The 22,654-nt window shown below is 47.2% G+C and overlaps 1 protein-coding gene across 2 annotated transcripts in view; it reads right to left on the bottom strand.

Annotated features, from left to right (window-relative positions):
* LOC118633357 (store-operated calcium entry regulator STIMATE) overlaps nucleotides 1-22,326 on the bottom strand; it is a 54,021-nt gene extending 31,695 nt beyond the window's left edge. Inside the window, exon 1 of one of the 2 annotated variants that reach the window (XM_036267197.1) lies at nucleotides 22,167-22,326. In XM_036267197.1, coding sequence (XP_036123090.1) covers nucleotides 22,167-22,326 — 160 coding nt within the window. Of the gene's footprint in view, nucleotides 1-11,469; nucleotides 11,571-22,166 lie in introns of those variants that run through there. The other variant, XM_036267198.1, reaches the window with a different exon arrangement.
* Nucleotides 22,327-22,654: the final 328 nt, after the last annotated feature.

The raw sequence follows: 22,654 nt of genomic DNA, 5'->3' as shown, positions 1-22,654 counted from the left end.
CGGAAGGACGATCCTCAGCTCAGGCAGTGCAAAAACTTGTCTTGCCACTGCTTCCTGTGGTCTAGAGACACCCACTAGCTCTGGGTGCAGTGAATGAGCTGCAAATCACAGGATGCATTTTCATCCTTGTAATCCAAGGCTCTGACATGATCCCAGCAGCTTAGGGGGATCCAAACTCAGCAGAGAACAGAACATATAATGGGTATCTAGGGAGGGTTCTTGTTTTCACACCTTGAACCTGGACAGAAAGGATGAAGATCCAGCTATATATTCAACCACCAAGAGTTAAACACAAGCCAAAGGGCTGAACACAAAACTGCCAACTCACTCAACTGTGTCACTCAATTCCACTTGCTCTCTGATCTCCTGTAGAACATATACTTCAAGTTCCATTCCCTGGCAGAGGTAAAGGGGCCACCAGCCAACAACCTCCCTCATCCAGAAACCCTTGTGAACACTTTGGGAAGCAGTGTGAGTGAGACTGGCCAAGGACAGGTTCACACCCAAAAGGGTAACCCTACCTAAAATCCTAGTCACCTCCTCTACTATCTAAACTGAATATACATGCCCTATCAAATGAGTTCCTAGGAGGATTTCTGAGAAAACCTAATCAGACCAGGCAGTGTTTTTCAACTGGTGTGCCACAAGAATTAAAAAAAAAAAGATTTTTAAGTTGATTTTTAGAGAGAGAGAAGGGAGAGGGGAGAAACATTGATGTGAGAGGGAAACATGGATCAGCTCTCTCCTGCACACCCACTACCAGGGATTGAACCCACAACCCGGGCATGTGTCCTGACAGGGAATCGAACCAGAGATCTTTCAGTGACCAGAAGATGCCCAACCAACTGAGCCACACCAGCCAGAGCAATAATTTTAAAACATGCGATACCTAACTATTCAGTTAGGGTCACTGACCTAGAGTCCAGTGGTTCTCAACCTTCCTAATGCCACGACCCTTTAATACAGTTCCTCATGTTGTGGAAATGTCCTCGGGTGAGGATTAAAGAAAAAAAATTCTTTAAAAAAAAAAGACAACGGCCAACACAACAGTAGCGATCTGGTGTGAATGAATCAAAATTATACCTATTATTTTTGGTCAGGTCAGTAAAGATATATATATTTCCTGGTGTTTTGCAGAATTTTAGCAATGAGTTTACGTATGCCATGAGATGAAAAGGGTTGAAAATCGCTGAGATAAGGTATCATCATCATCAGGAATATTGAGGCCTCCAGGCACTCAAGTTAAGTCCACTCGACCCAATTTTCAGATGAAGAAACTCAGTGCAGTCAAGGAACTTGCTGAAGTCCAACAGGCAGCAAGTGGTAGTCAGACCAGAACCCAGGCCACTGCTGACCCTCATTCCCCATTCAACAAGTTCCAGCATTGGGACCGACGAAGCTTGGCCTCTTGGCACAAAACATAAAGCTTGTGAAACATAAACCTCTATGTGCAATGCAGACAGCATTATCAAAAGTCAAGAATAGCCTCCAAAATAGAATTAGCTCAGAAAACTTAAATATATGTGGAAAGAAAAACAATTCAAGAACTGTATTCTACAATGAAGGTAGCTAGTACAGTGGTCCCTCGTTTATCGCGGTTAATCAGTTCCAGACTCTAGTGGTTGCACCTGGCGTTGAAGGATTCCTAAGGTGCTCGAATACATAGGCCTACAGTCCATATGTACAGTAATTTTGATTGTAATTGTAATACAGGGTGTATAATTAACTCAGACAATGGAGCACATGCTGTATCATTTTCAGTGTCTCAATGAACTTTTTTTTAATCCTCACCTGAGGACATTTTTTTGTTCAGATAGAGCAGGAGGGAGAGAGAGAGTCAATCAACTTTTAAATGAATATATTTGAAAAAACCGTGATAGAGTGAAGCTGCGGAAGTTGAAGCGCGAAGTGGCGAAGGACTGTACAGTGTGTACAGCTATATACAATACATGCACGGTCCAACATTTCAAGGCTTATGATAACAGTTCAAGTCAAGTCTTCATGCAGGTTAAAACTGAGAATGTTTGGCCACTGACACTTCTCAGTGCAGGGAAGAGGCCACACTGGCTGAGGCTATGAGTTCTGCCAAGTCCTGCCTGTGGTTGCTCCTGCCAGTCAGCCTCCTTCTGTACAGCTCAGGCTACTGGGCAACCCTGCACTTGCCTCAGGCCAGGCCAAGCAGCTGGGAGCAGGGAAAAGGAAAGCCCTGTTTCCCAAGAGAGTGCAACGTCCCTCCACTACCACATCCCTCACCACCTCCCACCGGCGGTTGCTCCAGGCTCTGTCAGGGCCCAGTGGCACAGTTAGGAAGCTTGGTTCACATGAGGGAAGAGTTCCCTTTCTCATGCCAGTCTAGAACAAATTCCCTGGACAAACCAGTGGGCATCAGTACATATGTTGAGGGGGGAGGGGAGGCGGCAAAGAAACAGTAGCTAGATTGGGCAGTGGTGGGAAAGAACAAGCCTGGGAGGTAGGACACATTCTAGTCCTGGCTCAGTCTTTGACCTGCTAGGTCTCAGACAAGGCCTTCAACCCCTCCAGTTCCACCAGTACATGGAATCTTAGATTAAGTTACCTGTCTTTTTCCAATTCTAATAACTGATGATACAATGTGAACTGTCCTACCTCCCCAGGGATCATCTGCTGTGGAGATCAGTGAGCCTAGGTGGGCCTCCCCGAGTTCACATTTACTCAGCACCTACCATGCACCAGGCTAAGTACCTGATCTTGTTTAATTCTCATAGTAACCCATTAAGATAGGTAATCACCTCCCTCGTTTTGAGGATAAGAAACAGTCTCAGAGGACTCAAGTCGCCCAGGATGGAGTCACACAGCACTGATGTGGCATGGTGACCATGAGAAGCCAGGACTCAAATTCAGGCTGTTTGATGCCAGAGCCCATGTACTTGACCAGTGGGCAGTATCACAACTGTCCCCTGGTCCTGGGACCTACACTCCCAGGTATAGGCCCTCTGTCCCCTGGTCTGGGAAAGCCCCCTGGGATGACAAGCACTCATCTGCCAGTTTGTCCTGAGAGTCTCCTGAATGCACTTGTCTACTGAAAGCACCGGAGAGAAATGTCTCCACCGGTTTTCCAAGTGCACACACCTAAAACCAAGAGAAACTGGCTTGTTACAAAGCTACAGAAAGAGGTCAAGGAAAAGTTGGGGTTCAGAGGACTAGTTTCCTAGTATTTCAGAAGGCCTCGTTTGATCTCAACAGACAAGAGCCAATGTGGCACTGTCGCGTCAGACTGCCGACTGCATGGTGGATGCCAGTGTCTAGAATACCATGCTTTACCCAGAAGACCTCCTCTGGGAATGCACTGGGGCTTCCTCTTCAAATGTTATCGATGGAAGTGAATTAATAAGCCCCCTTAGCAAAACAAATGAACAGACCAGCTCTTCCCTTGACATCAGTTATAACAAGACATTCAAGAGATTTTCTCTAGATCCCTGGCCCAGTGAAGTTGGCACCAAGCCTTCTCTTTTCAAACAATAGAAGTTGTGTAACCAATCAGAATCTGAGCAGAAGAGAAGTAACAGAGTTCATTTCCTCAGTCCCAAAGCCTGGGAGTCAGGTGGCAGAGCAGCAGAGGATGCCTTAACTTTAAGTAATAACCTGACCCCAAGCAGGCTTGGGATCTTAAGTGAAGAAATCATCAGCCCCCTATGAGTTAAAATATCTGTAGTCCCCCCTGGCCAGCAGGAAGAATCCCATTCAGAGTGGTCAGATGGGTAATTAAGGAACCTTGGGGTTCCTCTCAAAGCTATTTCATCTCTTCTTCACTTAGAAACAACAGGCGGTCTGGGAGGAAGAAGGGAGACAGATGAGAATTGTGAACACCAGTACAGGAACTAAACACTATACACAACCCATGGCTCTTAGGGCCAGGAGCACCAGGCTGTCCTAGAAAAGGTGGTCTGAGTCAAAACAGAATTCCTGAACTCCAGTGCTCACTGTGTTCATCTATCTGCTAGGATCCCTCCAATTTTCCTTCCATGAGGGCACTGGGAAGACCACCATCATATGGCACAGTGGTCATGAGAAGCACTACCAAGTTTTTTTGTATCCCTTGTCCTATTACACAGAATACAGAGTGAATGAGCTCAGGGACGAAGACTAGGCAGACAGCTTGTTTGAGATCAAGTTGAAAGGGAGGTCTGCCTCCATCTCTTTTCTTGGCTATGAACCACAGCTACATGTAGTGAGGGCAAGCACCTGAGCATCTTGGGTTTGGGAGAAGGGTTTGGGTGATGTTTTGGGATTGTCTTACAACTGTGTCCTCCTTGGTTCCAGCCTTCCCAGAGAATCAGCAGGCCCAGGTTCTGATATTTCTCATTTGAGACAGGCCTGCCTATGCCGGCTCCTGATCAGAAAGGCCAGGCACTTTCACAAGACCTTGGTAAAAAAAACGAGGCATAGGGCCTACCTGTCCTCTGACTCTCCGACCTGGTGATAGTGCCAGGGAGCATGCTTCCTTTGGGCTTGCTCATCAACCAAGCTGTTTGCAGGAGACTTAGCTAAGCATCTTACCACACCTGATGCTATGCAAGAGGAGCCAGAGGCAAGTACAGAACCCAAAGAAAGCAGAGTTAAAGCACTCTGCCAGGAAATGACCAAACAATCTGACATGAGAATCAGGAGAAGGGTGTCTACGCCTACATACATTCTAGAGGCAAGGGAATGACAGGTGGCCAGGAGAGACTTACCAAGAGCTCAAGGCAGTGAATAGTCTATACAAAGACTCAATATAACAAAGCTCTATACTGTACACAGTCCAGAACTTTAGCACCTCTTCTCCCTTAACATTGAGACCGGAGCTCTTTGGGCTGCTACATTTTTTTGGGGGGGGGAGGATATTGAGAAGACTGATATATAAAAAGTGTGCACAGAATAAGCAGGCTCCATTTCAATTATTAGCCCCTGTCTGACTCCCATATGTAACTCAAAGGCTCATCATACAACAAATTAGTTAGAAATTTATCTTGTTCAACAATCCAGTGTGGATTGTAGAAACTCTGATTTTCTACCAGTTAAAATACAAGCAGTGAGCAACCAGGCTGGCCTGCCATGGACAAGGCAAACAAAAGGAATATGACCAACTGCCTCTGTGAGTCCCTTCAGGCTAAGAAAGCAGCTGACTGCCAAGTTGGACGAGGTGTTCACTGGCATCGCTGAGCCTGTTTCCACCACCTTCAAGAACTCAGGAGGAACAGTGATGCTACGACCCACTCTGGGATTCTGGCAGCCCTGCTCACCAAGATGAAATCCAGTCAATAAGCTCTCACTTGTCTACCCAGTATGTAGCTATACCTTCATAGACCTTCTATGGACACTCAGCATACAAGCCTGGATTCATTATGTACTGGTTCAAGTGATCTGTCTTCCTAAATAGATTGCAGACTCTTAGAGAATAGAGTTCAAGTCTCCTAACTCTTCTGTACTCACCTTCCCTATATTAGTTATCTAACTCTGTAATAAATTAATCCACAATTTAGTGGCTTAAAACAATAAACATTTATTATCGGCTTAGCTGGGTAGTTCTGGCTCATGGTCTCTTGTAAGGATGCACACTACAAACCACCCAAAGCCTTGACTGGGGCAGGAGGACCCGCTTCTGAGAAGGCTCACACTTGGGTGTCTCTCCACAGCACTGCCTGAGTGTCCTCAAGAAGGGCAGCTGGCTTTCTCCAGAGCCAGTGATCCAAGAGGGAGCAAACCAGAGCGCACACCTGAGACCAAAGGTGCAGTCTTTTTAATAACTTAGTCTCAGAGTGACATACCATTACTTCTAACACATTCTTCTGGTTGCACAGACTAGCCCTGACCCACCACGGGAGAGGTGTGCTTCAATTTGTGAGGCTTCTGTTATATTTTCAACTCACTCATCTATTCTTCTGTCGAGTTTAATTTGCTGTCAAGTCCAGCCAGTGAATTTTTCGGAAATTGTATTTTCAGTTATAGACATTCCACTTGGTTCACCTTTACATCTTCCATTGTACTCCCCATTATGTTTGTTTTTCTTTAAAACCTTCGGCATACTTATTACAACTGTTGTCAAGTCTTGTCTGGTGTTTCTATCAGCTCTGCAACTTCTCAGTCTATTTACATTAACTGACTTTTCTCCTGACTATAGGTCACGATTTCATGCTTCTTCACTTGTGCAGAAATTTTTTTATTAGAGTCTATACATTATGATTACTACATTAAGTATTTGGATTTTGTTGTCTTCCTTTAATGAGTAATGAAGTTTGTTTGTGTAAGCACTTAAGTTTGTAGAGCAGCTTGATTGTTTCAAGGTTTTTTTTCCCCTTTCTCTTTTATTTTATTTTTTAATGTTTTCATTGATTCTTTTAGAGAGGGAGGGAAGGAAGGAGAGAGAGATAGAAACATCAATTGGCTGCCTCCTGCACACCCCACACCAGGGACCGAGCCCACAACCCGGGCAATGTGCCCTGACCGAGACTGGAACCAGGACCTCTCAGTCTATGGGACGACGCTTCATCCACTGAGCCACACCGGCCGGGCTCCCTTTCTCTTTTAAATCAATTCTGAGGTATACTATATACCAAAAATGCACCCATACTAAACATACAGTTCATTGGGTTTTGAGAAATGTATGCACTGATGTAACCCTCACTACAATTAAAATATAGTCATTTTTATCTCCCCAAAAAGTTATCTCATGTCCCTCTGCCACTGGTCCCAATCCTAAAACCCTAAGGCAACCACTAATCTGCTCTTTGTCACTAGAGATTAGATTCCCTGTTTCTAGAATTTCAGATAAATGTAGTAATACACTATGTATTCCTTTCATCTGGATTCTTTTGCTCAGCATGTTCAACCACATTGTTGTATGTTTCAGTAGTCCATTGCTTTTTGTTGCTGAAATGTATTACATTGTATGGATATACTACCATTTGTTTACCCATTCATGTGTTGATGGACACTTGGATTGTTTTCAGTTTCGGGCAATTATGAACAAAGTTGCTATTTAAATACAAGTCCTTTTTAAAAATAATTAATTAATTAATTTTTGTTACAGATGCCCCCCCCCCCCCATTCCTCCCTCCCCATAAATACAAGTCCTTTTATGGCCATGTTTTTTTCTTAGGTAAGTATCTAGGGGTGAAGTCCTGGGCTGTAGGCACACTTTTCTTTATAAGAAAATTTCAGTTTTTCAAAGTGGTTGTATCATTTTTACATTTCTGCTAGCAATGTGTAAGAGTTCCAAAGTTCACATTCTCTTCAACTCTTGGTACTGTTAAGTTTTAAAAAGTTAGCCATTCTTGCCCTGGCCGGTTTGGCTCAGTGGTTAGAGCATCAGCCTGTGGACCAGAGAGTCCCAGGTTCGGTTCCCGCTAAGGACACGTACCTTGGTTGCAGTTTGTCCCCCATCCTGGTTGAGGTCCTGCGGGTGGCAACCAGTCGATGTGTCACTCTCACATGGATGTTTCTCTCCCTCCCTCCCTCCCTCCCTCCCTCCCTCCCGCTCTATCTGAAGATAAATGCAAAAAACTGTACTCGGGTGAAAATACAAAAAAAGATTAGCCATTCTTGTAGGCATACACCAATATCTAATCATTGTTTAATTTGCATTTCCCTTCTGACTAACAATATTGAACATCTTTTATTTTGTCTTTATGGCTGAAAGTATTACAGATGCCCCTCCTCCCTACTCCTGCCCCCTACATTGAACATCTTTTCAAGTGCTTATTGGTAATTTTTGTATATCTTTTTTTTTTAATCCTTACCCAAGGATATTTTTCCATTTATCTTCAGACAGAGTGGGAAGCAGGGAGAGGGAGAGAGGGAGGGAAGGAGGGAGGGAGGCAGAGGGAGGGGAAAACATTGATGTGAAAGAGACACATCGACTGGCTGCCTCCCACATGACCCCAACCAGGGCCGGGACCAATTGCAACTGAGGTACATGCCCTTGACTAGAATCGAACCTGCAACTCATCGGTCGATGGGCTGACACTCTAAGCACTAAGCCAAACTGGCCAGGTCTGTATATCTTTTTTAGAGAAATGTCTACGCAGATCCTCTGTCTATGCTTAAATTGCACTGTTTGTCTTTTTACTGAGCTATAAGAATTCTTTACATATTCTTCATGCAAGTGCTTTGTCAGATATTCGTATTTCAAATATTTTTTCCCGCCTGGCTGGTTTGGCTCAGCAGTTAGATCATCGGTCTGCGGTCCAGAGAGACCTGGGTTCGGTTCCCACTAAGGGCATGTACCTCAGTTGCAGTTTGTCCCCGGCCCTGGTTGGGTCGTGTGGGTGGCAACCACTCAATGTGTCCCTTTCACATCGATGTTCTCTCTCTCCCTCCCTCCCACTCTATCTGAACAAAATATTGAAAAATGTCCTCGGGTGAGGATTTAAAAAATATATATATATATATATTTTTTCCCAGTCTGTGGCTTTACAGTATGTTCTGAAGGACAGAAATGCTTGAAGTCTAATTTATCTTTTTTTAAAAAATGGTTCAAGCTTTTTGTGTCCTAAGAAATCTTTGCCTATCCCACAGTCACAAAGCTTTTCTCCTGTATTTTCTTCTGGAGGTATTAGTTTTCACCTCTACATCTAGATCTGTGACACATTTCTACTCAATTTCTGTGTGTTTATCAAGACTTGTTTTTAAGCTATGCACCCTCCCCTCTGGGGCTAGACAGAAGATGATTCTTTGAGGTGTCTACTGAATGCCCCAGTGTTCAACAAAGCCTCTCGCTCTAACTGGAAAGAAAAACATCTCCCAGGCCCAGGAATAGTTCAGCTTATAGCTGTTCTTTGCTTTGCCTCATAAGTTTTACCCTATTCACACACAGATTAATGTTTAGCAAAGACTTGAGATGACCCTTTAAAAGCAAATGTCTAGAGCTTTTCTCTTATGTAGCTCTTTTTTTCTCCATATTGTCCCTGAAAATTCCAACTGCTTTGGCTTCCTCACCTTTGTCTTCTCAACTCAGCAAGGCTGCTGGTCTCTGCTGGGGTTCCTCCTCACTGCCCTGAGATCTGAAGTTACCTCCAGCAGGAAGTTGCGGGGAAGACTACAGGGCTCACCTCATTATTTCCGTTCCCTCAGGGATCACTGTCCCGGCTGCCTATTGTCCAATGTCTGCTAACAGCTGTTTCATATATTTTAGTTTGTTTTCTGGCTGTTTACAGAAGGACAAGTTCTATACTAGTGACTCCTTTATTGACAAGAGCCTCTTCATCCACTTTTGAACAAGCTTGAATGTTAAATTTATCTATTTAAGAAAGAGTCCTCTGATTGCAATGACAAGCCCTGTTTGATTTCAATCTCAAAATAAAAAGCTTTTCGCTTTTTCCTTCCTGGTCCATCTCATCATGCTTATAAAAATGACTATAATGATGCTCTCAGTGAAAAGCCAAGCAGATGAGGAACAACTGGAACCAAATGGTGTCCAAGAACTTCATACGCAGGAGACAAAGCCAGTGGCTGGAGAAGCAGTGTCCCTGTGTCAGGAACAATACGTGAATTCTGCACACGGCAGGCAGGCAGAGCACTGAAGTCCCAGCACTAAAATGAGACCCACAACCTTACACAATTCACTTAATCAACCCGTGCCTCAGTTTCCCCAGGTATAAACTAGGATAACACAAGTACCCATCTCTCATGGCTAATGCGAGAAATAAAGAGTTAACGTACAGTACGTAAGGCACTTACAGGGCGTGGCACGTAACGAGTCCCCTATAACTGTGACTCCTTACTGTCACCAGACCAAACTGGCCAAAGCACCTTCAGAGTCTGTAGCTCTGACCTCCCAGCCAGAGAAGGCTTTACAAGGAAGACTGAAAACACACCCTCCATTTACACAGTCTCAAAAGATATCCCTACAAGTTACTTATTAATTACAAAGGGAAAAATTGTAACTTCATAGCTGGAGACACCTGTACCTTCCCCCAGCTGTTAAAGAGAACCTCAGAATACTGGGATAACTCAAGATCAGGAGCCTGTGGTTCAGACACACTGAGGAGGTCACGTCGTCACATATGCAGCATCCCTGCCGCAAACACACAACCTGAATGTAATCACGAGGAAACACCCAACACACCCAGTCTGAGACAGTCTACAAAATCACTAATCTGAAGTCTTCAAAAGCATCAAGGCTAAGAAATACAGAGACAGTCTGAGAAACTGTTCCAGACTAAAGGGATGTGGCAACTGAAAGCAAAGTATCACCCTGGACTAGGATAAAACAGCTATGAAGACAGCATTTGGAAAATTGATGAAGACTGAATGCAGACTGTGGGTTGATAACATATTAATGTTAAATATCTTGAGTTTCAATAGCTCTACTATGGTTATAAAAGAGAACACCTGTGTCCTTAGAAAGTGCATGCTGAACTATTTACAAAAGAGAAGATCTCAGTCTACCCCCATCTCCTAGGTCTCACTGCTCTTTTTATGACCACCCTCCTGATAGAGAGCAAGCTGCCACTTTAGGCGTGAACACTCAGCCACAGCACAAGCATGTGCCCCCAGCACCAGCCTGGCAGACAAGCAGACCAGGCCCAGTGAAGAGCAGAGACACAGATGTACAGACTGTACATCCTACAGACTTCAATGGAAAACAGTATTAGGTCATTAAGGCAAGTTTCTTGGAAGACAGGAGGATGTGGCTAGGTAAGGAGGAAAGGGAAAAGCATTCAGGGGAAAAAGGGATGTGGGTAAGGGAGGAGGCTAGGGCCTGGCAGGTGCAGAAGAGCTATCCTGCAGCATCTCGCTGCATTCCAGTGTCTGATATGGCTGTTCTCCTTAGCCCAGGTTACAAGGCAGACCGTGGTGACTGCAATGTCCATGCACAAAAAGAGCTCTGAAAAGGAGGACAGAGGTAGGTTCAGGAGTCTGGCTGTCAGGCAAGATGCCAGAATGCCACCTCAGCCCAGGCAAAGGACCCACCACATAACACTACTGGCAGCTACAGTGGTGGGAGTGAGGGCTGAGCTCACTGGTATGAGTCAGTGGTTCACATGCCATGAACACCTTCAGAAAGCACTGCCCCCCACCCACCCCTCCTCACCTTCATGCCTCATATAATCACAGACCAAGGCTCTTGATGGAGAAAACACATTCATTAAGCCTCCTGGCACTGTGGCTGCAGGACTCCAACATCCACCCCTCAGGCCAAGCGTGGGGCGGGCAGTGGACACGGCAGAACCAGCAACAAACCCCGGCCAGTGAGCAGCCACCTCTGCAATGCACCTTGTTCAGGTGAGCTAAGTCCCCATGCACACGCCGTTCCTCTCCACGTGTAGATGCAGCACACGCGTGGGGTACAGGCAGCCTCGCTTGCTGGATGACCTGTAAATACTTTAGCCCCAAACTCACTACCCAAATGGAAACCTGCTCGAATGCTCCAATGCCGCCTCGACCATGACGTTCGTTCACACTGGGAGGGTCTGGGCAAGAGATGCTGCGTGTGCCGCGGCTGCTCACCTGTTCCTGCATGACAGGGTGGCATCTGGAGATTGTCACTGAACCCAGGAACTGTCATCACCTCATCCCCCACATCATGTTTCACGTTAACGAAAATGTCTTCTAAGAAAATGGAAAAGCCCGTGAAGAACACTGATGAGCTTAAGAGGTTAGAACAGCCCACAGACTAGAACAACAATGGGGGGGGGGGGAGGCGGGTGAGAAATGTGAACAAATGAAAAGCACAGTGTTGGCCCTGTGTGTGTCCCAACCTACTGTGCATGCAACTTTGTCCGTGAAAGAAAAAGAAGAAAAAGCGTGGAAGCTCTTGGCACCAGCACTGGTTAGCGACAGGAAAAGCCACAAATACCTGACACCAAGTCTTTAGAAGAAATTTTAGAGCCAAGAAAAATACTGGTTGAGTGCCCTGTCCAGCTGAGTGGCCCTTCTTTCCCTACTGCGCCTTTGCTGCATGCCCCCCCCGCCCCCCCGCCCTGCCGCCATAAAACCAGGCCCTAAGGCCAAGCCCGATCAGCTCCTGTCCCCACTTCCTGGAAAGCGGCTCGAGCGGAATGGCACTGAATACCCTTCAGAATGAAGAGGACACTAAATCAAATGCAATGGGGGAAGACGTATCTAATTATGAGATAGGACTGTGGTAACTCAAGTGCGAAGTCTGGGCACAAAGGCGATCCAGCGGTTGGCAATTCTGCTGTGGCAGGTACAGGAGTTCTAGAACATGCTGACAACCGGAATTCTCATAAGAGACATTTTTCAGCAAAGCCCAAGCGCACCCGAGTCTGGGACCGTGCTCACAGAGCGGGCTAGAGATTCCTAGAATTCGCCCAACTGGCATTAGCCTTAGCTATCCACAATCGAGGCCGGACTGAAACCCAGGGGTGGAAGCAGCTGTGATTTTTCTACACCTGTGTGGAATGTAGGGCAAATTAACAAGAGCTGGGTAATATAAAAGCAGTGTTTCCAGAGCCAGACAGGCTGACTCAACCTCTTGCTGGCTGAGAGACCTTGGGTAGGTTACTTAACCTCCCTGTGGCTCGGTTTCCTCATGTATGAAACAAAGCTAATATGATCACCTACCTCTCAAATGGGCTCACACACAATGCCTGGTACAAACGAGCACAGCAGGTCTGCCCACATCATCATGCTATCTGAGGAGGCACTGCCAAGGGGACAGGGGCTGGGAGAGGGTCACTGGGTCCCTGTTTCTTCTACCACTCAAAGGACACAAACAGATGTTCCTCAGGGGAAACACATGACATCTAAAACAGACGTGATAAAACTGCTTTAAAAGAAATAATCCATATGGAGCCAGAGGTAAATGCAGAACCTGACTTGCCATCCAATAATTTAATTCACCATCCTTTTTAAGTGCAAGCTACAGAAAAGAGGCCTGACATGAAATAAGGATGGCTCTCTGGAACCCCCTCCAAACCACTGCCTCTTTTTCTGGGAGCCTCTGCCCGTATGCTCTCCGACCCCCAGAACTGACGGCCACATGCCTGATCTCCTATGTGCACCGTTGCTTTCTCCTCTTCTGTGTTGAGTCCCTCACACCTCCTTCACCTTCAGTGTTGTGCTCAAGTAGGGCTTCCTGGGGACGCCTCCCCTGGGAGACTCCCTCATCCCCCCCTCTCAAGTCTATTCAAACTTCTCCAACCTCTTCATGCTGTCGCACAGCCAACCACAGCCCACTCTAGCTGCGTGCCCCTCAAGCACAGGGGACTGGGTCTCAGCTCTTCTTCATCAAAGCAGCACCCGGGACCTTAACAAACCCTGACAGTCTACTGTTCTCATCCTTCAGGGGCAAAACACTGACCTTTTTTTAAAAAAATGTATTTTTATTGATTTTTAGAGAGAGAGGAAAGGAGAGGGAGAGAGAGAGAGAAACATCAATGAGAGAGAAACATTGATTAGCTGCCTCCTGCTTGTCTCCCACCGGGGATCAAGCCTACAACCAGGGCATGTGCCCTGACTAGGAATCGAACTGATGACCTCTCAGTGCATGGGGTGATGCTCAATCACTGAGTTACACTGGCTGAGCCACAATGACCTTCTAAAGCAGCGGTTCTCAACCTGTGGGTCGAGATCCCTTTGGGGGTCGAACGACCCTTTCACAGGGGCGCCTAAGACATAAGAGCAGCAAAATTACAGTTATGAAGTAGCAACAAAAATAATTTTATGGTTGGGGGTCACCACAACATGAGGAACTGTATTAAAGGGTTGCGGCATTAGGAAGGTTGAGAACCACTGTTCTAAATGGTTCCACTCCAGCTCACGAGAGTCTGCTGACCAATCCACAGGCTAAACAAATGTAATTCTCAAGATGACTGTGCCCCCTAGGGACGCTTGGCAATGTCTGGAGGTATTCTGGGTTGTCCCAACAGGGGTTAAGGGGTGGGGAGCTACTGGCATGCAATGGATAGAGGTGAGGGTTGCTGCTCAACACCCTGCATGCACAGGGCAACCCATGAAATGTTAACCGTTGGAAATGCCAAGTTGAAAAACCTTGGTTGGATGTATAACTCCCAGTAGTGGTGGAATCTAAGAGACTCGTGGACCACTTTTACGCATACATGAAGAACAGGATAACTCTTAAGGGTTATCCCTAACTCAAAATTATTAACTACTCTCCTTATAGTCACACAGCGCCAGGAGAACATTCTGTGAAAAAAAAAGCAGGTGAGCTGAACCCACCCAGAGCCCTGCAAACCCCTCCTCACCAGCTACAGAATGGACTCCGGTACTCCCTGCTCCCGGGGCTCTGCCTCTTGCACGCTGGACCTCATTCCCAGGGTAGGACTGCCACTCCTGCAGTCAAGGGAAACCTTCACAAAGGCCCAGGCCCGAAAAACAAACCTAAGATGTAACTCATACATACACTAAATTTTCATTTTCAAATTTTTATTTTTAATGCTATCAATAGCCATAAAATAGTTCAAGCTTCAGATAATACTTTGGACATAAAAAAAAAAAAAAAAAAAAAGAATTATTGCCCAGCTAGTGTGGCTCAGTGGATTGAGCATCGGCCCATGGACTGAGAGCTCCTGGTTGGATTCCCAGTCAGGGCACATGCCCAGGTTTTGGGCTTGATCCCCAGTTGGGGGCTTGCAGGAGGCAGCCAATTGATGTTTCCCTCTCACATTGATATTTGTCTCTCTCTCTCTCTCAAAAAAAAAATCAATGAAAACATACTTAAAAAAAAGAATTAAGAAAGAAAATAGAAATTACTCAAATAGGAGAAAATGAACCAGGGTACAGAATAATTTCATCTGCTCACTGTCCTTGTTTGCAAAAGAAAAATAACACCTCCTTCCAGGATCCTGTAAAGCACATAAAACACTGAACACCAGCGCCTGCACACCTGGAGATTCAGTGAAGCGCAAGCTGCAGGAAGGAAGCTGGCTCTGGTGGCCAGTGCCACCACCTGCCGCCACGGCACCTGGGGCCGATTACGCTAGGGACTGGGACACAGCTTCATCACCTGTAAGTGGGCTGCCCCAGTCCACCCACCGTCCTCTCAAGACCCCCGGGAGACTGCAGGTGAAAACACAAGAAAGGGTTGGGTGAAGAAAGGAGATTATTACATATACTGAAGTCACCTGGTTTGGTGTACACGCTCATTTGGAATTCACAATCCCTCTGCTGGTTTCAATAAAGTTTTTTTTTTTTTTACTATTATGCAGTCTATGAAAAGAGGGCTAAAGGTAAAGGTGTTACGCAAACAAGGTGAAAAGGAAAATGTTTAACCTAATTCAGAAAACGAGTTACTCAAGCACTTGTGAAATGTTCTTCAACAGAACTCCTGAATGCAAATATTGTAATAACAATGCAGATGATGGCATAAGCCCCTAACCTGTGCTTGACACTGATCCAGTGTCCTTAAAGACATTCTTTCTAGCCCTGGCCCGTTGGGCTCAGCAGTTAAGAGCATCGGCCTGAGGTCCAGAGAGACCCGGGTTCCCTTCCCGCTAAGGGCGTGTGCCTTGGTTGCCATTTGTCCCCAGCCCTGGTTGGTCACGTGGGTGGCAGCCACTCGATGTGTCCCTTTCACATCGATGTTTCTCTCTCTCTCTCTTCCTCTCTCTCTCTCCCACTCCATCTGAACAACAACAAAAAAATGGAGAAGTGTCCTTGGGTGAGGATTAAAAAAAAAAAGACATTCTTTCTAATCTCCACATTCCCAGAAAAAGAATTATCCCCCTCTGGCTGGGGAGGAAACTGAAGCTTCGAGAAATCTGAAGGTTGCCCAAGGGCACTTCCTGGCAGAAGCACAAATGGAAGCCAGGTCAGACTAGTTCCCGAGCCAGGGATCCTGCTATTTTTAACCACCTGTAAAACTGTCAACATGACTTCGTCTTCATGTAAATATTACAGTAATTGCAAAAGACTTTAAACAGATCATTAAAGCAGTAGAGGTTTGATAGGCCCCTATAGGGTAACGCTGAACAGGGTATTTAAAAGGCTAAAAAATGCATTTCATTTAATTATTCTATAATTCAGATCGTCCCCTAATTTAGACAACTCTCTCTTGCCCTGATTATATTCCAAATTAATGAAATTTTATTATAAATAAAGATCACCATTATGAATAAATGCTACCAAATAAATCAGCATTTAGAAAACCTAAAAAGTTTCTAAAACTTCAGACTCCTAACCAGCCGCCATGCTAATGCTGGCCACACTCCTTTCCCCCGTGGGCACAATACCAGTCTGGACAGGAACCAGGGATTTTCTCCCTTTGCCTTGGCTGGCACTCTGGAAGGAGGAAAGGATACCGACATTTATAGTGTTGGGAGTCAGGCTCAGAGACAGGCGCCTTCCCTCGGAGCTCCAATTCAGCCATTACTAGGTTCCATTATTTTACCAGGAGGTGGTCACTGAGTGAAAATTTACCCAGGGGACAGGATATTCACATGACCTCAAGTATCACCACCTCAGAGAAGATTTATTATTTGCAGAGGGGGCAATATACCTTTACAAGAAAGAGCTCTAGAGACCTCTGCCCTCCGCCCAGTAATCGACCTTATCCTCACTAACAGTGGGGCTGCCTGATGTCACCTGCCTCCTGGTGTGATGCAATACGCAGCGCACAGCACCGCTCATGGAGTGTTCTTGCTGTAAGAAAGATAGTCTGAATTAACAGAACTTCCAGACTAAACTCAGGAAACACAGGGGCCCTCAAAAACACCTCAAACACAAGGAAATGCCAACAACTGCAGAATGAGACACTGTACATGACAACTGGATAGCCCTCTTCAAAAAGGCAATGTCTCCCTGGCCAGTTTGGCTCAGCAGTTAGAGCGTCAGCCTGCGGTCCAGAGAGACCTGGGTTCGGTTCCTGCTAAGGGCATGTACCTCAGTTGCAGTTTGTCCCTGGCCCTGATTGGGTCGTGCGGGTGGCAACCACTCGATGTGTCCCTTTCACGTCGATGTTTCTCTCTCTCTCTCTCTCTCTCTCTCTCTTCCTCTCTCTCCCTCCCACTCTATCTGAACAAAAAACAAAAAAATGTCCTCGGGTGAGGATAAAAAAAAATAATAATTCAAAGCTGGGTACACTGCTTTGTGGTGTTACTTTGGCCTCAGGAAGAAAGCTACCATTTCTCAATGCCAGCAGTGTTTTTGTAAAACAATGACACCTTCTCCCAGCTGGCTCATCCTCATGTCTGTAACATGAAAATAGGGTGATTTATCCAAGCTCTCAAAATGCTTGTGTTTTTTTCTTGGTTAATCCTCACCTGAGGATATTTTTCCATTGATTTTTAGACAGAGTGAGAGGGAGGGAGGGAGGGAGAGAGAGAGAAACATTGATGTGAGAGACACATCAACTGGCTGTCTCCCGCACGACCCCAATCAGAGCGAGGAATCGAACCTATAACCCAGGTACATGTCCTTGACCAGGGATCAAACCCGAGACCCTTCAGTCTGCAGGCCAACTCTCTAACCACTGAGCAAAACCAGTCAGGGCTCAAAATGCTTGTTTTGTGAGAAACCAATTCTGTCAACCCAGAACTCTGACTGTGCACAGTGAAGGAGGCTTGAGTTTGCTTTGCTTTCATACATCCTGAGAGTCAACACCACCAATGCCAACACACACCCTGGCCAGTACTGACCTCTGGCTGACAGCAGGCCCTCTGCTTTGCACTGGAGCAGTCTGCTGGGTTCTAGGACTGTTCACCTCCATTCTGCTGTGACTCTAGTCTGAGTGACTCCATCAAGTCACAGACTATATATAAAGCCACCAAAACAGGAGGAATTGCTTGGTAGGCAGATCATGACAAAGGCCCCTCATTTAAAGCATTTCCTTCTGGACATCGGTAATGTTTACAACAAAATAAATAAATAAATAAATCATTTCCTTCTACTCGGACACCCATCCCAGAAAACCCAGAGAGGGAAGTCCCTGTATAATCTTGCCTCTGAGTTTGTTCAGCTTTCCTAGCTGGAGCCTCTGGAAGGCTCACCAACTTAACAAGGTGATGCTGACACTGGGGACATCCCTGCAGGCACTGACCTGTAATGCTCTGTATGTTTAGGGAGCTTGAAGAAGCAGCTACATATATCACCTGGCACACAGACTCTCAACTGCCTGGACTGAGCCTGTCTGAAAACCCCACATGGTGAGCCAAGCGCCAGGATGAGAAAGGCCTGTGAGAATTAAAATCCTCCCCCAAGATGTTAATATACATGAGAATTCTCCTTCTAGGACAGAACCCTGCAGGATAAAAAACACAGCAACAGCCCTGGCCGGTTTGGCTCAGCGGTTAGAGCGTCGGCCTGCGGTCCTGAGAGACCCGGGTTCGGTTCCCGCGAAGGGCGCGTACCTTGGTTGCAGTTTGTCCCCGGCCCTGGTCGGTTGTGCGGGTGGCAGCCCCTCGATGTGTTCCTTTCACATCAATGTTTCTCTCTCTCCCTCTGTTCCTCTCTCTCCCTCCCACTCTACCTGAACAAAAAATGGAAAAATGTCCTCGGGTGAGGATAAAAAAAAAAACAACAAAAAAAAAAACACAGCAACATCCTGACCAGTCTTGCTCAGTGGTTAGAGCGATAGCCTTTGGAAGGACCAAAGGGTCACAGGTTCGATTCCCAGTCAAGGGTGTGTCGGTTGCAGGTTTGATCTTCTGCCTCCCGGATTCATGCGGGAGGCAACCAATCGATATCTCTCTCTCTCTCCCTCCACTTCCATCTCTCAAAAAAAAGAAAAGAAAATGGAAAAGTATCCTTGGGTGAGGAGTCGCTGAAATCAGGGATGCAGAGTGATGAAAAGCACCTCACAGACCATCTGGCAGAGAAGTGAGTCCACCTTATGAAACAGAGCAGGTCCAACAGGGAAATGGAACACTTGCCCTCAGACGTGTCCAAGAAGAGAGGCATTGAGCCCACTGCCTGGGGGAAGAAAGCACTGGAAGGGAAAGACTTGACTCCGCAGACAGGGACTATTAATTCAAACCGCTCAGGAGAGAAGACTGGTATTTTAAATATGCTTGATGATGATAACAATGGAACTGATGAAGGGTGGAGTGGCCGCCTCATCTTTTTCTTCTTTTTCTTATCCTCACCCGAGGACATTTTTCCATTTTTTATTCAGATAGAGTGGGAGGGAGAGAGAGGAAGAAAGAAAGAGAGAGAGAGAGAGAGAGAGAGAGAGAGAGAGAAACATCAACGTGAAAGGGACACATCGAGTGGCTGCCACCCGCACGACCCAACCAGGGCCGGGGACAAACCGCAACCAAAGTACACGCCCTTAGCGGGAACCGAACCCAGGTCTCTCTGGACCACAGGCCGACGCTCTAACCGCTGAGCCAAACCGGCCAGGGCTGGAGTGGCCTTATCTTAACAAGACTTCCCTCAGGGGCTACAGAGTGGACACTCTTGTCATGAGCCTGGCACTTCTGCCAGGCTGAGAAAATGATGCTGTGACCAGAAGACTAAAGCCCCAAAGCCCAACAGCTCACAGATGAACTTCTTTGAGACCACCTCCACCCTTCTCTTTTCCCCAGTAAAGTCATTCTAAATGCAGCAGCCCCTTGGATTTCCTCACAGTTGCAAAATGGAAGAGCCCCACAGTTGTATTTCAACAGATCCAAGTTTAAGAGGTAGGAAAGGACCCGGCCGGTATGGCTCAGTGGTTGAGCATTGACCCATGCACCAAGAGGTCACCATTCTGATTGCTAGTCAGGGCACATGCCCAGGTTGTGGGCCTGATCCCCAGTGGGGGGCATGCAGGAGGCAGCCAGCAAATGTTCTCTCTCATTGATGTTTCTTTCTCTCTCTCTCTCTCTCTCTCTCTCTCTCTCTGTCTCCCTCTCCCTTCTTTATTATTATTATTATTTTTTTATCCTCACCCGAGGACATTTTTCCATTTTTTGTTCAGATAGAGCGTGAGGAAGAGAGAGGAACAGAGAGAGAGAGAGAGAAACATCGATGTGAAGGGACACATCGAGTGGCTGCCACCCGCACGGCCAACCAGGGCCGGGGACAAACTGCAACCGAGGTATGTGCCCTTAGCGGGAACCGAACCCGGGTCTCTCTGTACTGCAGGCCGACGCTCCAACCGCTGAGCCAAACCGGCCAGGGCGCTCTCCCTTCTTTTCTAAAAGCAATAAAAAAAATAAAAAAAAAAGAGGTAGGAAAGGAACTTCCCTGACTGGGTCTCCAGTCAGTGGGATCCTCCTTGGCCTGCTGTCTGCTTCTAGGTGGGAGACTATGGCTCTGGCTCTCCTCTTCATTTGGGTCCAGGGCAGACACAGCTCTAGCCTTTCCAGCTCTTCTCCCCGTCACTGTCCCAGGACCTACTACCCATTTCCACAAGCTCCCTCTGCATCTAGCCTTACATTAAGCAAGAGACCATTTTCTAGTCCGGTCTTTACATTCACAGAGTACCAACCACAGTGGGATCTGCACACGTGCTCACACTGAAGATTAAGTAAAGAAGTGAGTGTGTCCCTGAAGACTTGCAGGGCCATCACTCTGAACGCATTCAACCCAGCCCCCTTCTCAGCTGCGAGGAACTCGGTCATCACATTTCCCTCTCTAAATCACAAGAAACAAACCCTAGGGAGTAAGTCAGGCCATCAGCATCAATCAAATCCATGAAAACAGCCAGATCTAAGCTAAGAAATCTTAGATTAGAGAACAAAATAAAAACTCAGCCTGCAGTTCCTTTAGAGAGAAAGGAAGGCCAGCTGGAGGAGAGCGAAGTGGGAGGGGAGTGAGGATCCACACACAATGTCTTGAAAACACACACAGTTCAAGCACCCAAGTCAGCAGCTGATTTGGGCTCTGGCGTCACAAATTACTACTGTGGGAACAAGTGGGTATTTGTTCAGCAAAGAAAATAGCAAGGCAAGTAAAAACTAGAAAGAAAAGAAAAAGTGGCACACACACACTTCAGAAGAGCATCTTCAGGGATACCTAAAGCCTAGGAGAAATCACCCAAATAAGCCCCACGTTATAAACAAGCAAAGCTGATACTCCAACAACTGGGCCTTTCAAGACATATGCATACTGCTGCAGGATCCCTCCCCAGTGCTGAGGCAGGACTTTCTGCAGGAACTTCCCATTCTGAGCACAGTGGGGAAAGTTCTGAGAACAAGTCACTGTGGAATTAATGCCTCTGTTGGGATAGTTATAACCCTTCTTTCCCCCAAAATGCAATTGCAGGGGCACTCATAGGCCTACAATAGGCCTACAAGCCAACTGAAGCTTCTTGTTACATTTATAAAGGGAGGATGTGCACTAAGAAAACACACAACCCCCCACCTGACAGCACACTTGACAGCAGGGTGGAATTTCTAGTTTCCAGAAGAGCCCTCTGGGGCTTTTTTCTCCATCATGAAACTCTCAGGGATGGGTCCCTGGTGACTTAGCACAGGGATTCAGGGACCTCCCTGACTCTGTGCCTCCTTCTCCATTAAGCCACTAGGCTGTTCAAGTCTCATGAAAAAGGAAAGAAAACTGAAATATAAATAATAAAAGTTGGCTGAGAAAGGGAACAGCCAGGGGAGGCTTGAGACTTAATTAGGAAAGTTTGGGACGTAGATGGAACAGGTGGGCCTGTTCCGGAAGAAAAAAAGGGGACATGTGCAGAGAAGAAGGGTGTCTGGATGCGTCCTGCTCCGACCAAAACAGAAAATAAAACTGAGAAAGAAGTTCCGGCGTGGGAGGACATACAGGGGAGGAGGTAGTACTGGGAATGCAGTGCACAACTAACAATCCAGGTATTGCAGGGTAGAGGAATTAAAATGCGAACGGGAGAGAGTAAATCTTTTGAGTGTAGGTGCAGAAAAAAGCTCGGTATCAAACTGGGGATTTAGAGATGCGGGTTCACAGTGCGGAGGGGAGGCTAAGAAGACCCTCCAAAAGAGGGTCATGGCCCCAGGCTGAAAGTGGTTAGCCTTAATTCGCGATGACAAGGTGGGAAGGAAGCGAGTTTTAGAGGGTATCTCAAGAAAGGTGTGTACGGGTTGTAGGAGAGGAGCAGGGGTGACCCGCGGCCACGGGCTGCATTCATAAATGGGTCCGGGACGGGAGCTCCCCCTAGTCTGGGAATGCCCAGGTTAGGCTCGCGGGACTAAGGCTCCTCCGCCAAAGGGCCAGGGTCCCCAGGCCTGAACTCTTCAAGCAGGGTCCTCGAAGAGGGGCCTGGGCCCGCGACTCGAGGTGCAGGGCCTCATGAGGGGTGGGGGTCCCGGACTCACGCATCAACGTGCTGAAGGCCACGACGCCAAGCAGCCCCTGCAGGAAAATGCCGAAACTGTGCATGAGCGCGCCGCTCTCACAGCGGCCCGCCCCGGACGCGACGGTGGAGGGCGGCCCGCCCGGCAGTCCAAGGCTCGCGTTCCCGGCAGGGCCTTGCATGACGGAGCTGGCGGAAAAGCGTGGGGCGTCGCGGTCCGCACAGCCACGCCGCCTGCAGGGGCCGTGCCGCCGAGCCCCGAGCCCGGAGCCCGGAGTCCCGAGCCCGGAGCCGGTACCTCCGCCCCGCGGCCGACTCAGCGCCGCGCGTAACCCGACGTCTGAGATTGCAGCGCCTGATTGGCCCGGCCCGGCGTAGGGGCGGGCCTCTGCCGCTGCAGCTCTACCCTCGAGGGGCGGGGCTCCGGCCAGGGAGAAGGGGCGGGGTCGTGAGCCGAATCACAGGTAGAACAGACCAGGTGTGCTTGGTGAGCACTCACCGGAGCTGAGA

The sequence above is a fragment of the Molossus molossus genome, unplaced genomic scaffold (genome assembly GCF_014108415.1).
Source record: "Molossus molossus isolate mMolMol1 unplaced genomic scaffold, mMolMol1.p scaffold_m16_p_18, whole genome shotgun sequence".
Classification (NCBI taxonomy): Eukaryota; Metazoa; Chordata; class Mammalia; order Chiroptera; family Molossidae; genus Molossus; species Molossus molossus.
This window is presented reverse-complemented; position numbering and strand designations above follow the sequence as displayed.